We start from the raw sequence: 14,761 nt of genomic DNA on the forward strand, positions 1-14,761 counted from the left end.
GAACGCTTTCTTCTTTATCGCGACCCTGCTCATGGCTCTCTGCTCTTTGTACAGCCTGACATTTGCAGTAGTAAGGAGCAGGCAAGAAAGGTTCTCAAGGCGACGTTTATGTTTGTTATATTACCACCGTGTTGGCCTTTCGCACTTTATTGCCACATCCAGCCAGATGAGGAGGAGGAAGAGGAGGAAGACGCGCTCCGCTTTGTTTGGCGTCCGCGGTGTGCCTTTGGACGTGGGGATGTCGCGCACGCTGCTCTCCTGGATCAAGGAGTGGGCGCTGAGACGGTACCGGAGTTTCCTCTCCGGACCGTGCGCGCGGGCGTGCTTCGACTACAAGAGATTCCCCACGACCACCTTGTCCTCCTTTGCTGGTAAAAGGTTCGCCGCCTTTCTGACAACGCGACTGTCGTGCCCCTCGAGGGTGTAGTCTAAATGCCGTGTGTCATATAGTTGTGCTGTCAGAAAATATCGATCATAGTTTTACGAACTGTGATGCCATTATGTTTTCCATGATATGTTTTCCTACGTGTTGTTCAGACCTATAGACTCACGTGTGAATCCACAAGCTATGTCTTGCATCACTTTCGGGTGTTTACTTTTTAATATTATTTACGGTCCGTTTTCGCGCAGTGCTTAAAGTCGTCATCATTGTCCACCTGTCCACACAAATTACTCGCATCGTGAGAGTGCATAATCTGATGTGTTGTCCAGCGTTTACTGCCCCAATAGAAAGGAGTCTGGTATAGTGTCCGGAGTGCGTACTGATCGCCTTAACGTTGCGCGTCAGGTTTTCTTTGCGGCGCGGCGAGTGAGCCGCGGTGGACGAGCTCGCTGTGCAGCCTTTTCTCTGTTTGTGTGTACGCAGACCCTGCCATCCAGGAGCGCGTGCGACGTCAGATGATGGCGGCCGCGTCGGGTGAGCGGCTCAAGTCGCCGCCGCCGTCGCCGGCGTCGGGCGATCCTGGCGCGGCGACCCCGCGGCAGAACGGCACCAGCGCAGGCGGGCAGCACGCGGCGTCGGACGAGGCTGGCGGTGACGAGAGCGTGGCCACCACCACCACCACCTCGTCCACGTCGTCGTCCTCGGCGGCGGCGGTGGTTGCGCGCAAGTGCGAGCTGTTCACCATGACCGGCGACTTGATCATCACCAAGGCGAGCAGTACCAAGACGCCCGCGACGCGCACCCAGTCTACGCCGGCGAGCCCCGGGGGCGACCCGCAGCGGGGCACCAAGCGCGAGGCGTCCTCGCTGCAGAGCCCCGTGGCCGAGAAGAAGGGCTCGTTCGGCGTGCGCACCTCGCGCAGCGACGACCACTTGGGCAAGGCGCGCGGCACCGTGGCCGCCGTCAGCATCGACATCGATGACGACGAAATGGCCTCGTCGCTCAACACGCTGCTCGACACCAAGGACGACCCGCGCGTGCTCTGGACGTACAACGCCGGCAGCGGCTCGTCGGAGGACAACACGGCCACCACCGGTAGCGCGTCTTCCTCCTCGGGCCGGCGCGAGGACAACCTCAGCGAGCTCGAGTGCTGCACGTCCGAGATGGCGTCGGCGTTCGGCTCCGAGGAAGCGGACCGCGTTCACGCCAGCGAGCTGGACCTCAGCTCGCCCAGCCAGCTGTCGCCGGAGAACGAGGACGGCTTCTCGCGCGAGGAGGACTGGGTCGCCGAGCCGGACCTGAGCGAGTCGCAATTCCGCCACCCGGCCCTGCTCGACTCGTCGCTGCGCGCGGCCGCCCGAGGCGGGTCGCGCAGGATGCAACATTCGCGCTCTAACGGCTCCACCGCGTCGCGCACCGACGCCTCGGAGACGCTCGAGCTGGACTCGCCGCCCTCGGCCCACTCCGGCGGCACGCTCGAGGAGGAGCTGGCGCAGCAGGACGACGCCGCCACGGACGAGGAGTCGGACGCCGAGTCCCTGCGCAGCTTCCACTACAGCCCCAAGGCGGTTGACATGCCGTCCGCGTCGCGGCTCGCCAAGAGGCTCTACAACCTCGAGGGCTTCAAGAAATCCGACGTGTCCAGGCACCTGAGCAAAAAGTGAGTCGACCCTATGCAGCTTTCCTTGCATTTGGTGCGCTCAGGGGCACCCATGTGTGTCTGCTTCCTTTCTGTCTCTGCGCCATTCACTGCGATTCACTGCGGCAAACGCCGATTATTGCTAACGAGTTAAATAGGTGTTCTGCGTTTTGCCGCCTGCTATTCTAAAGCATCATTGAATTTCGTACGCTAATTTAAGATTGCAACGGCGGGGAGGCAGTATAGTATAGTATATAGTATAGTATAGTATAGTATAGAGGACAGCTTCTGAAGTCAGTTTGCATTTTCCCGGTAGGCTGCGAAATAGACGTGCACACAACGATGACGTGTCCGCCAAAGTGGTGTATAAAACTCTTCATACTTCAACGTAGGCTTCGCAAGGGCTTCATTGTATGCAGTGACGCTAGCGCTGTCTGTCAGTGGAATGTGTTTGTCAAAAAAGCGTTGCTTTGCGTACAGAGTAGTCGTTTCCATTTATCTGTGTCATTTCCGACTTATGAAATATTTTTTCTATTTATTTATATAATGATCACACACAGCTTGATCCGCGGCCGCTCAGTGACTGTGGCATTCATCAGGCTAAGCACGAGGTCGCCAGTTCAGTTCCGGGTCGCGGCGGCCGCATTACGGTGTTGGCGGAATGCAAGAACTTGAGTTGCATGTCAAAGAACTCCAGGAGGTCAGTATAATCGGGAGCCCTCCCCTACGGCGTCTTTCAGCCCCTTTGTTGCCCTCCGGTCTTTAAGCCCCGCCAGTCCATACATATATAAACTTATTTCCTTCGAATTTTCGGCTATAGTTTGGCGTGTGGCGCCTGTATTCCAATGCCTCTGGCATCAAAGTTGGCTGTTTCTTTAGACGACAGTCTGCTGGCCCTCCGCCGGAAAATAATTGCAACGCTCGTCGACACTGCGCCAAGGGGCCAAGGACGGCAACGGGAGGACGAACAGCAACCCATGTACTCCGCTGTTTTCCCCCTTGTTGTCGAGTGAAGCGGCGGATACATTATTGTCTATGTAAATTCGGAAAGCGTAAATAATTCGAAGTTCCTGCAGTGTCTATTGTACTGCATGCAGCACTTTGCCTCTTCGTTAGAGAATTGAGTGAAATTTAAAAGGTGGAATGTGACCAGCCATGGGGGCACCTCATGTGCACACTATAAGTGAACCATAAACATTAAACGCGCGAGTCTTTGTTGGATTGGCAGATGCTCTTGGTCGATGGTACCTGAGTTGCTTCCGTTCCAAGGAGATTACAAACTTAAGTGAAGCGATGTGTGTAACTCAAAGGGCGCACGCTAAGCGACAGAGAAATGAGTATTCTCGGTCGTCTTGCGTGTCCCGTTTGCGCTACACGTACATCCTGAGAATAATAGGGCAGCTTTATTTTTGCCGTCGCATATGGTTGCAAGTACATACATGCCAAAGGGCGGTATTGCTGCACCTGCGTTGAAATGCTTAAAGGGCAACTTAACCATTTAGGAGATTGTCATTTTCAAACGGCATTGGCAGTCCTCTCACCGCTGGGTGGTTCAGTTGGCTTAGAAACTCATCGATAATTTTAAATAACCAATAAATGAGGTACCGAAGCTGATTCGAGTGACGTCTACGAGGAGTCGATGATGTCTGTTGGGAGACGCTTTGATGTCCGGTTCCATCCTACCGCGATCCGCCAGTTGTTGGGGCGCCTGCTACTACAACCTCGACCGGCATCTCCTCTAGGTAGCGTAGCGCTGCCGGCAGGCTGTAGGCGTCCGGTAGATCATGGCGACCAGGCAGGGCGAGACGATTTTAAGTGCGAAACTTGCACGGTTTATTTCATGTTGAAGGTTTGCAAAGAAGAGAATGAATGAATGAAAATACATGGCGGGGCCGCTTAAATGGGCCCTCTAACAATGAGGCGGGGTTTCGCTCCAGTCACGTGACAGGCAAGTCCAGTTGGGGGGGTGCGGCAGCATCTCCCTCTCGCCTAGGTGACGTTTCCCTGGCTTGTCCCCGCTGGTGGCAACCCGAAGTTCCCGAAGAACGTCATTCGCGGAAGGTGGACAGCTCCCCTAGGCGACGTTTCCCGGGCTTGCCTCCGCTGGCGGCAACCCAAGGCTCCTGAAGACGTTATTCGTGGAAGGCGGGCCTATTCGCCTCCCACGCACATGCACACAAAAGGATCAACAACTCGGGCGTCCCAGTCCCCGCACCTGTACACAAAGGGATCAGACTATACTGCGTTCCAGATGCTCCGGAAGAACGTTTCGTAGAAGCCTCCCCGCACCTGCGCACAAAAGGATAGTCCCGCCTGCGACAACCAAGCACGATGGGGAGACCTCCTCCGTTAATCCTTTTAAACGGGCTGTCGTACGTCAACCGTAACACGTCAGATCTTACACTACCGTAATGTAAACACGCAGTACAGTGCTTCTAACGCCGAAAAAGCCAAGCTGACGATGTATTCTGACGATACGGTTAGCTTTTTCAGCTCTAACTATAAACAGTGGTGATTTCTGCGCTAATATGAACGCTGAAGAATCGCCATTAATTGACCCGACGCCGCGCGAGTCAGCTGACGTGCCCCAAGCTCAATGCATTGTGCTTCGGCAAGACGAAGAGAAGCACCGGTTATCACGTCTGTCGAAACGATGACTGTCGGCGGTCGTCTCGTAGAAAAAGGAGCCAGTTTCGTCGTTTCTGGGCGAGGTGGCGGTGAAGATTCTGACGTCACAAACAGGGGGTAGCCAGTAAAAAGTCATACATTCGTGGGCATGAGTCGGGAACACGCAACCAATCTTTAAAATTCATTTTCAGGAAAACTAAATGTCTTGCGGTCATATCGTTTGGCACAGATAATCAGAGTGCAAAAGAGAACATATATTCGAAATTTTATTAAGGTCAGTGGACATCGAAAAACCCCGGAGTTGCCCTTTCAAGGGCCCCTCACCAGGCCCAATAGCAAATTTTAGTTATACGCTGGCAGTTGTTACGTGCCCTCTGAGGAGTGTTCTACTGCAATAATTTTTCGAACTAGTTCCTTAATAGCCGAGATAGAAATATTTGAATTGCCGCGAACCCATTATTTCAGGAGGCGAGTGTCACCGCCAGCATGGACACTCTCTCCACTTGCGTCGTCTAGCCTCCGTAAGCGAAATTCCTTCCCTGCGTTCTCCCATACCAGAGCCGGAAGATCGCGTCACGAATATGTCACGGGCCCCGCCTCTTCTCTCTCTCTCTCGCTGTTTTCTAAGGTTTTTCTAACTTGCGATGACGGTCTCGCGCGCGAGCTGTTGCGTTTGTCTCGTTTCGCGCAGCGGACGATTTTGCGCGCTCTGCACGAGAATACCTGATTAGCGTTATAAGTCAGTGCCACAATCACGAATACTGAGGACGAAAGGGCATGATCGCGGCGCTGGAACACGGTAGCAAATGACATAGTTTCATTCTCTGCGCGCGCGACTGCACGACGTTGGAACAAGCAGACGAAACTGAAGTACATCTCTCTTCCTACGGTACGAAGTAAAACATAAACACGCAGACATTCGGTTTGTATGTTTTAATATTTCTCTAGATTTTAATTCGTCTTTTAAAGCAGTAGATTAGACAAATAACTGATGTTGCCTTGAATAATTCTCCAAGTCACGTATCACTATGAGTGACGTCACAGCACGGCCATGTACGCAGGCGCACTTGCGCGATTGGCACGGTTTGAAATTTAAGCTCTTTCCGTGGTGCGTAGGGATGTAATAGACGCTATCGTTAGCGCGCATTGTATGCATTGCGCTTGTCAGCTCTATGTGGCCAGACCTAGTGAGGGGCCCTTTAACATGCTCTCACTATACCGTCTTGTCAACCGAGCTGCCTTGGTGTATAGTGGTTAGAGTACCTTACTCGTGAACGTGAAGACTTGAGTTCGAATCTACTATAGGCCACTTCTTTTCTATTTCAGGTCAATAATTTTCTTATTGATTGTATAATGGCTAATGTCATTAATTGCTTCTTTGAGGAGCATCGGAAAAGAGCAACTGTTATTCCTTGAAGGAGTAACAGCATGGGGAGCAACAGTTCATCACTTCGCAGTTACACCCCAAAAGGACGAATGACTTTGTCAGGTCAGGTACTCCCCAAAAGGAGCAACCTCGGTCCCCCATTTCCACCTCTTTTTCTTAGAGTACGTATACGCGAGGGATCAGAGCTGCCTCAGGGTGGTTTGGCGAAACCCCCGTTGCGTTTTTCTGTTCTGCTGAAGCTTCACCCCTGCTAAATTAGCAAAGTGCCCTGCAGGCTCGCTTCCTTCCCGTCGCAATGGCGACCCCTCCAGGGATTTTAGCCGCACGCGTGTTTACAAACCGGCCAAGGTCGTGCTTGCTGCGTTTGTCGGCCACCATCGCGTCACTCGGCTGTTTGGCTTCCTGAAGTGGCCCCTGGCCTTGTGCGACGAGCGCGGCTCCGCCTTCTGTTGTTCCCGTTTAGGGCTCGAGCTCTCCCTTCGCGTATTGCATCCTCGTTTTCAGCGGACGTCGCGGCTAGACGCAGCGCGATCGATCGGCCGCCCCGCTCTCAGCCACTAATGCAAATATTCTGTATACTGACAAGGGCATCATTCAGCTTTTCGTGAGGACACCAGCAATACCGTTTGTCGTATGTGAGGTTGCAGCTATGCCATGCAGCTTGGATCAGAGAAAAGACCTTCATCCCCGAAATCCATGTCTGAGCGAGTGACCGTATCTGAACGATGGCGTTATATTGTTCTGTTTTGAGCAACTGCGTTCTATAGACATAGAACAACATATCAATGAAGTAGCGCCTGACCATCCTGTACAGCTTGCGGTATATATCGTTAACGCAGTATACCTACCGTTATGAACAGAGCAAGCGTTTTAGCGCTGTGAAAGCAGTCATGTTCTTCGGGGTCTTGTTAATACGTTCTGCTCCCTCAACGCCGGAAGTGTTCACCCACCGTGCACTAACTACTTTAGTGCTAATCAGTTGGGTTTTTGATGAAGAGTGAAGGCTGAGGCTCTAAGAAATTGATGCTCGATTTAACTGTTTAGGATAGTCTATACATGAATTGCAGTTGCAGTCTTGCCAAGCGGATCTGCCGAACTTAGAACTATGTTCCATGTCGACCCAACCGACGGTGCAGAGCGTCAGACGTAGGTCTTGCGCAGAACGATTCTCTGAGTCGTGGCAGTGTGTTCTAAGGACTTGTAATTTACATCGCACTCGAAATCGTGCCAATCGCAGTTCACAGCACACGTTATTGGGCAGGTCAGTGACCATCTTCACACGGGACTTCGCCATCACAAGTATAGCAGGTATAAAACCGTTCCACAAATACACGCTCTAAGCAAAACATAACAAAAAAGCTCAGTGCTCACTTCAACTAAAAATAAGCAGGAACCCTCGGCACATCTCGTACGTTAGCAACACGACCTGCGACGTAGGCATCCTGAACTCGGTACTCTACTCAAACAATACGCGACTCGACTCCCAGCCGGTCAGCTGACGCTGTGAAAGAGAAGCGTGACATATACATGTCTGTTTAGATGGTGGCCGGATGTCTTCGTTCGCCAACCATGGATTCGAAAGTGCGTATCTTGCCGCGAAGACATCTTCGCTGCAACAAGACCTCACACGGCTGCTCTGTTTACCACGCAGGTAGGAATGCTCGGTGACGCAAAAGTGCGTAGAATATGCGCGGGGCGGCCAAGTCTGAATTGTGCAGCTGCAGTCTCCGTGCGCTGACGTGTGGAAAGAGGCGGCAACTGGCGATACTTGATACCCATAACACGCCACGGTGTATCCCGTCCTCAGCTCACTTCGAAAGGTTACACGTGCACCGCTGACGCATACGTTGCCTGTCGGCTGAGTGGTCGTTCTATATTACTGCAAAGTTGGCAAATACTCCTGCGAAAGTTGTATGCAAACGCGTCTAGGCTTTTTCTAAGGCAGCTCATCGGCGACTTCGATTGTGCTAGTCGTCATATAGCCGGTTATTTATTTTAATGGAAACAGTCTTATTAAAGACCTCCTGTGGTAGGTGTCGCAATTCTGTCACGTCAGCTGGATCACTTAACGAAGCGGACACTGCTTGCGAAACAAATTGCAAAGTGGTGTTAGGTAATTAAACAAATTCATTAATTCACTTCATAAATATAATCACCTTAGAGCACATGTTCCATTTGCGGAATCGAAGCCGAGCATTAATAAACTAATATTCATTTAGCAGAAATCCTGCGCTCCTCGCCAGTTTTTAGGAACACGTCTTCATAATCTGTTGAGAAGTGCAGTAATATTCCAGTTAACACATATTCGCGCTGTGATCTTTATTGTGTATACCGGGTGTTTCAGCGAACACTTTCAAAATTTTTTAAAGGTTGCCTGTGGCAGATAGCACAATTATAGTTCATAAGCTGGTCTACTCAAAGAGGCGGACATTACTTGGGCACACAAATTGAAATGCATAATCCACTAATTAACAAAAATCACTAAGTTTTTAACTAATTACATTTTGGCCCATATTGCAATTTACAAATTCTAGCCGTGGAGTTCGCAAGGCGGATGCACTTGGAACGAATTGCCAGGATGACACCAGTTTCGAGATATTAATTCCCGAACTATGCGGAGAAATGCGTTGGCGTTCCAGTTACTTTTGGGCTTCAATGCATAAAAAGGCGTTTTGTTAGGAAAGTTACTTGTAACGTTTCCGGAAGAGTTGCTGACCGACTAACACTTTGAAAGAAACTGAAGAATAAGGAAGAAAATGAAGCAAGAATGTCTGTGCTTCACTAGCACGTTCGTCAATAACAGCGTTTGCAGTAACATTATTTCAGAGCGCGGAAGCACTTCTGGTACATCATTTCCAGCCAGTATTTTGCCACGTTTCGCGATCTCATGTACCGCGTCTTCTATGTATTTTCAGTGGCACGTACAAAAAGGAAGAGAAAGGAAATAAAGGGAACAAGGAAAATACGAGGTATTCTCGTAGTACGTGTTGTGGGTCGCAAGGGGTAAGAAAATGGTGGGAAGGACGGCCACATAATTCAGAATTAACGCGCATCGATTGGCCAGTGTGCATCGATATTGTCGCGACGTGGTCGCGTGCACACACAACAAAAAGGGATTGCTGACAACTCTTGTTTATGCGGCAGTAGCAGCTTGTCCAGTTGCGCTTTATGACAGTTCCCCTCAATGCATTCACTGCGATTGTGCGCAAGCCAAGTGAAAGTATTCTCCACCAGGGGGAATATGTGCAGGACTCGCGAGAAAAATATACAGCCGCTTAAAGGAGTTGCGGAGTTGCCAGTGTACGCCACTGTTTTATAGATTGGGCCCGTTCCAAATGTGTCTCTTGTCGGCGGACGCGATGAGATGCTTCCTTTTTAACGCGATAGCGTTAAGGGCCCCGTGTCGCAGAAAATCCGGCGTCGGCGTGAATGTCGGCGTCCGTGGCGGATAAAATCATCCCGAACCATCCCGACTCCGCATGGCGCAAGGTGTTAGAGCAGGAGAAAATCATTCCGAACCACCCCGACCGCGCAGGCCCTCCGCGTGGTGCAAGGTGTTAGTGAACAAAAAATTGAATTTCTCACAGTGAAATCCGTCAGAAAAATGGTAAAGTATGACTTAACCGCTACCTACAGACAGGGGCAGATCCAGGTTTTTTCTGAGGGGGGGGTCAGCTTCTGTGAAAGATGATGATGATGATGATGGTAGCCTTTATCATTTACCGAAATTCACCGTTTCTGCTCACGATAATCCCGCGTTTTATACGGCTAGAGCAACACCTGTAGCCCGCCGTGGTGGCTCAGTCAGTTCAGGCGTTGCGCTGCTGAGCACGAGATCGCGCGATCGCATCCCCGGCCGCGGCGGCCGCATTTCGATGTAGGCGAAATCCAAAAACGCCCGTGTGCTTGCGTTGTAGTGCACGTTAAAGAACCCCAGGTGGTCAAAGTTAATCCTAAGTCTTCCACTACGGCGTGCCTCATAATCAGAACTGGTTTTTGCACGTAAAACCCCAGAAAGAGGAAGGAGCCCTATAGCCAGCCAGGTATCGGTTTCTCCGAGCTATAGGAAAAGGACGTTACCCAATACAGCCATGTGCTTGGCGGCTGTGCCTGATAATAGAGGTTGTTCAAAACTAAGCTTTATGGTTTTCTTAAAATTAGGCACTGGGAGGCACGCGAAGACCACCTGTGCAAATAAGTTGTGGCCAGGGGGGCACAAAGTGAGATGATAATTATCGCTGTGAGCAGCCCAATTAACTAAAATTGAACAATTATTTTTTGTCGACTGCAGTAAGTGGGTATGTTTGTACTGAAAACTTAGAGGCAGTCGTGTTTCTACACAGCATCAGTCGGAAGAATTATTCTAGCGTGTTCGTGCTCCGAGATCATCATCATCATCATCATCATCATCATCATCATCATCATCATCATCATCATCATCATATATTTTATGTCCACTGCAGGACGAAGGCCTCTCCCTGCGATCTCCAATTACCCCTGTCTTGCGCTAGCGTATTCCAACCTGCGCCTGCAAATTTCCTAACTTCATCATCCCATCTGGTTTTCTGCCGACCTCGACTGCGCCACCCTTCTCTTGGTATCCATTCTGTAACCCTAATGGTCCACCGGTTATCCATCCTACGCATTACATGGCCTGCCCAGCTCCATTTCTTCCGCTTAATGTCAACTAGAATATCGGCTATCCCCGTTTGTTCTCTGATCCACACCGCTCTCTTCCTGTCTCTTAACGTTAGTCCTAAGATTTTTCGTTCCATCGCTCTTTGTGCGGTCCTTAACTTGTTCTCGAGCTTCTTTGTTAACCTCCAAGTTTCTGCCCCATATGTTAGCACCGGTAGAATGCAATGATTGTACACTTTTCTTTTCAACGACAGTGGTAAACTCCCAGTCAAGATTTGGGAATGCCTGCCGTATGCACTCCAACCCAATTTTATTCTTCTGTAAATTTCTTTCTCGTGATCAGGGTCCCCTGTGAGTAATTGACCTAGATATACGTACTCCTTTACAGACTCTAGAGGCTGACTGGCGATCCTGAATTCTTGTTCCCTTGCCAGGCTATTGAACATTATCTTTGTCTTCTGCATATTCTTGTTGCTGAATTGCAGCAGCATTGTTGCTGAATAGGACAATGTCATCGGCAAACCGAAGGTTGCTGTGATATTCGCCGTTGATCCTCACTCCTAAGCCTTCCCAGTCTAAGAGCTTGAATACTTCTTCTAAGCATGCAGTGAATAGCATTGGAGAGATTGTCTCTCCTTGCCTGACCCCTTTCTTGATAGGTAACTTTCTACTTTTCTTGTGGAGAACCAAGGTAGCTGTGGAATCCTTGTAGATGTTTGCTAAGATATTCACGTATGCCTCCTGTACTCCTTGATATATTCGACTCCAAATTTCAATTGTACTGCGCAGAGTTATCGACTCGATGCGAGAGCGGTTTATGCTTTGCGTTGCTGTGGAAGGGAGGCATTTTGAAAATTTTAAGGCATTGACATATTGATGGGTGAAGTGTTGTCATGAGACTTGTGCATGACAACACGAAAGTTAAAGCGGGAGTATGAAATATTCGTTAGCATAGCTAAAAAGGTTTCTGCTGTTGATGGTGCAGTTGTTGCTTTTGATTTGAATAAAACTTACAATACTTGGAAATCAGCAGTCACTTTATTTGCATAGCCCAAACAAGGACCATGCCCGGTCGTCTAGTCACCATTACGCACGCGCACTGCCCTCCGGCTTCTCCGCTCGCGCCATTATCTCGGCATGGCAGCTGCCGCCATCTTTACAGGCTGCGCGGTCGCGTGTTACGACAGCAGTTACAGGTTCTTCGATTTTTTTTTTTTTTCGCCAGCCGTGAGGGGAAGGGGATCTTTGCCAATGCCTCCGCCGCGTTGTCAGACTAAACGCTGCACCCAACAGCCGCGTCACATCAGGGAGGAGCTTTGCGCCGATCCTCTCTCTCTTGCATGAGTAATCATGCGAACGACAATTACAATTTGGAGTTTGGATATCTCGGAGCATAGACATGCTAGAAGAATTCTTCCAAGTTAAACAGTGCAGAAACACGACTGCCTCTAACTTTTGAATACAAACATACACACTTACTGCAGTCAATAAAAAGTTAATTATTCAATTTTAGTTAATTCGGTTGCTGACAGCGATAATTATCTCACTTTTTGTCCCCCTGGCCACGCAACTTATTTGCGCAGGTGGTCTTCACGTGCCTCCCAGTGCCTAATTTTAAGAAAACCATAAAGCTTAATTTTGAACACCCGGTATATCAACCTGTATTGTTTCTTAAAATAAAATTTGGGATGGTCTGTCGCAGGTTCGTTATAAATGCGTAAGCACGGGTCCGTCTTTGGAGTTCTGTTGGGACACCTTGATTTCCTTAAGAAGATTTTTTGTGTTCGGCTGATACACCTTCGTTTCAACGCGGCAACCACTACGCTGGTTGTTTGCGATATGCGAATCACCGCGTATGAAGACTCACGACGCCACCTACAAGAAGAACGGTGTGGCGTAGTAGCCGTGAGCGCGAGCCAGCGTCTTCATGTTTTGTTTCCAACGCGACGTCATCCTTTTACACAAGGCGCGCATCTGCTCCCGTTTCTCTAACCACGCGACGCCATCCAAGGCCCGCGCGCTGGCGTTGGCCGTTGACGTCACGCTCCCCCACTTCGCAGCCGCTGCTCGAGGCTTCGCCCCGCTCCGCGAGAACGCCCACTCAGATAAACGGATCCGGCGGCTTTGAGCTTCCTATGCTTAATGTACGACAATAAAACTGCGATGTTACAATTAAAAACTTGTAGCGTACGAACGGTACTGTGCTCGTACTGTATATTGTTAACGTGTAACTGTGATCACAATGAGTGCTACAGTTAAAAAAAGTTGCCTATGCGTAGTTCTTAGTTTAGTTGTTAGTTGTTATTATTTATATATGAACACTTCAGCGAGAGATCTCTTTCATTAAGTAGGTTGGTCGCGGAACCGATGACAGCAAATGAGGCAACCGATGACACCCCAATGCGGAACTAAGTTGATCAGGCGCGAAGGCGCTCGCGCGGACATCGGCGTGCTTGGCAAAAGGGACGTCCCCTCGTTCATTCGACGCCACCGACGGGACGAGTAAGGCACGGCCGGCGCCAGGAGGCCCAAGGTGTTCATGAGAAAAATGAACTACGGCAACTTCGCGACACCACACCCCTACGGAGTACAACTAAGCTTGTGAGCGAGCTAGCTTTACTTCTACATAGCTGATACCACTGGTGCTCGCGAAAAATACTTTTGAAGAATGCTGGTGGCCATATTTTTTGCGACAGGGCCATCCCCCTGGCAGCGAGGGGGCGATGCAGAAATCTGAGGGGGGGGGTCAGGACATCCGGACATCCCCCCTGGATCCGCGCCTGCCTACAGACATGGTGGCGTCGGACTGTTATTTGAATGTACGAGAAAACATAATTCTGTTACGAGGAAACTCGGAACACACACCCCTTTTGTCAGCATTTCTAGCCAAGGAGGTTCAAAACAAAAAATAACTACTTGTTTTTACCATACCAACAGCGGCGCGCTCGTTGCAGCCTCCTAAAGTCTCGATTTCGCTCGCTCTGATAGTCGCAAATCGTCGTGCCACAATTCCGCGGGTAATCGCGTTTTTCTGCATCCGAAAGTTGATATGGCTTGTAGGGAGAGTGTTCTTCAGTTTCTTAATTACGATGACTCCGCTGAAACTACAACTTTGAAAGCAAATTAATGAATTTTTGTTAATTAGCGACGTGTAACCCCATGGTCGCCACCACAAGCAGCATGTTTCTGAAGGAACCATCCTTTTATTGCAAAACGGTCATTATTAATTATCACTTCAAGGGGTCCTGAACCACCCCTCGAGCTTGGTGAGAAAAGGGTCCGCGGATAGCATACGCTGCTGTGAACATCTCAGCCAAATTTTGCAGTCGTGCGTGGCGCGTGGAGCTCGCAAGCGGAGCGCGAAGTCACCTAAAATCGCTGGCGCCCGTGGCGGAGAAAATCATGCCGTACCACCCCGATCACGCATGCCCTACGTGTGCCGCAGGGGCTTTACTGAATTTCTCGAAAATCCGTCATAGAAATCGTAAACTACGACTTAACTACAACCTACAGACATGATAGCGTCGGATTGTCATTTGAATGTACGAGAAAACATAATTCTGTTACGCGGAAACTCAAACCCCTTTTCCATTAAGAAGGAAGAGCGGAAGCGCGAGCTCTCACGCACGGCACGTCGGAAATAAGCAACGATACTGGGCGCTTGCAAACGGCGTGCGAACGTGTACAAAGCAGTGGTAGTTCCTTTGGAACCATTCTGCATAAATAGAAAGCAAAACTGTGTATTAAAACGAAGTGGCAAACCAATTAACCTACGCAAAACAGCTGTCTGAAAAACGGGGCTTCCCGACCTTTTCCTCCATCGCGCAGGCCCACACCACGCCCCCGTCCCGCTTTGAGGCCCAAGAAATCTTCGCAATTTATTCTCGTCACGTTCTCACCGAGCTCCTTCGTTTGCCTCTTTTACTTTTTTGAGCTCCCTCTGAAGCGACAGCGAAACACACGGACATTCACTTAACGCCGTGATTTGATGTCAAGCGTTTTTGTTTTTTTTTTTTCGTTTTTTTTTTTCTTCTTTTCCTTCGTGCATTTGGAAGGCGTTTTAAGTCATTTATGTGAAAGGAAAGGA

General features: G+C 49.9%; 1 protein-coding gene across 5 annotated transcripts in view; it reads left to right on the forward strand.

Moving 5' to 3' along the window:
* Positions 1 to 14,761, forward strand: part of LOC119436408 (PH and SEC7 domain-containing protein-like) — a 297,543-nt gene that overhangs the window by 221,158 nt on the left and 61,624 nt on the right. For 4 of the 5 annotated variants that reach the window (XM_037703249.2, XM_049657507.1, XM_049657503.1 and 1 more), the window contains one exon: positions 866 to 2,042. In XM_037703249.2, coding sequence (XP_037559177.1) covers positions 866 to 2,042 — 1,177 coding nt within the window. Of the gene's footprint in view, positions 1 to 174; positions 379 to 865; positions 2,043 to 14,761 lie in introns of those variants that run through there. The other variant, XM_049657513.1, reaches the window with a different exon arrangement.

The sequence above is a fragment of the Dermacentor silvarum genome, chromosome 1 (genome assembly GCF_013339745.2).
Source record: "Dermacentor silvarum isolate Dsil-2018 chromosome 1, BIME_Dsil_1.4, whole genome shotgun sequence".
Taxonomy (NCBI): domain Eukaryota; kingdom Metazoa; phylum Arthropoda; class Arachnida; order Ixodida; family Ixodidae; genus Dermacentor; species Dermacentor silvarum.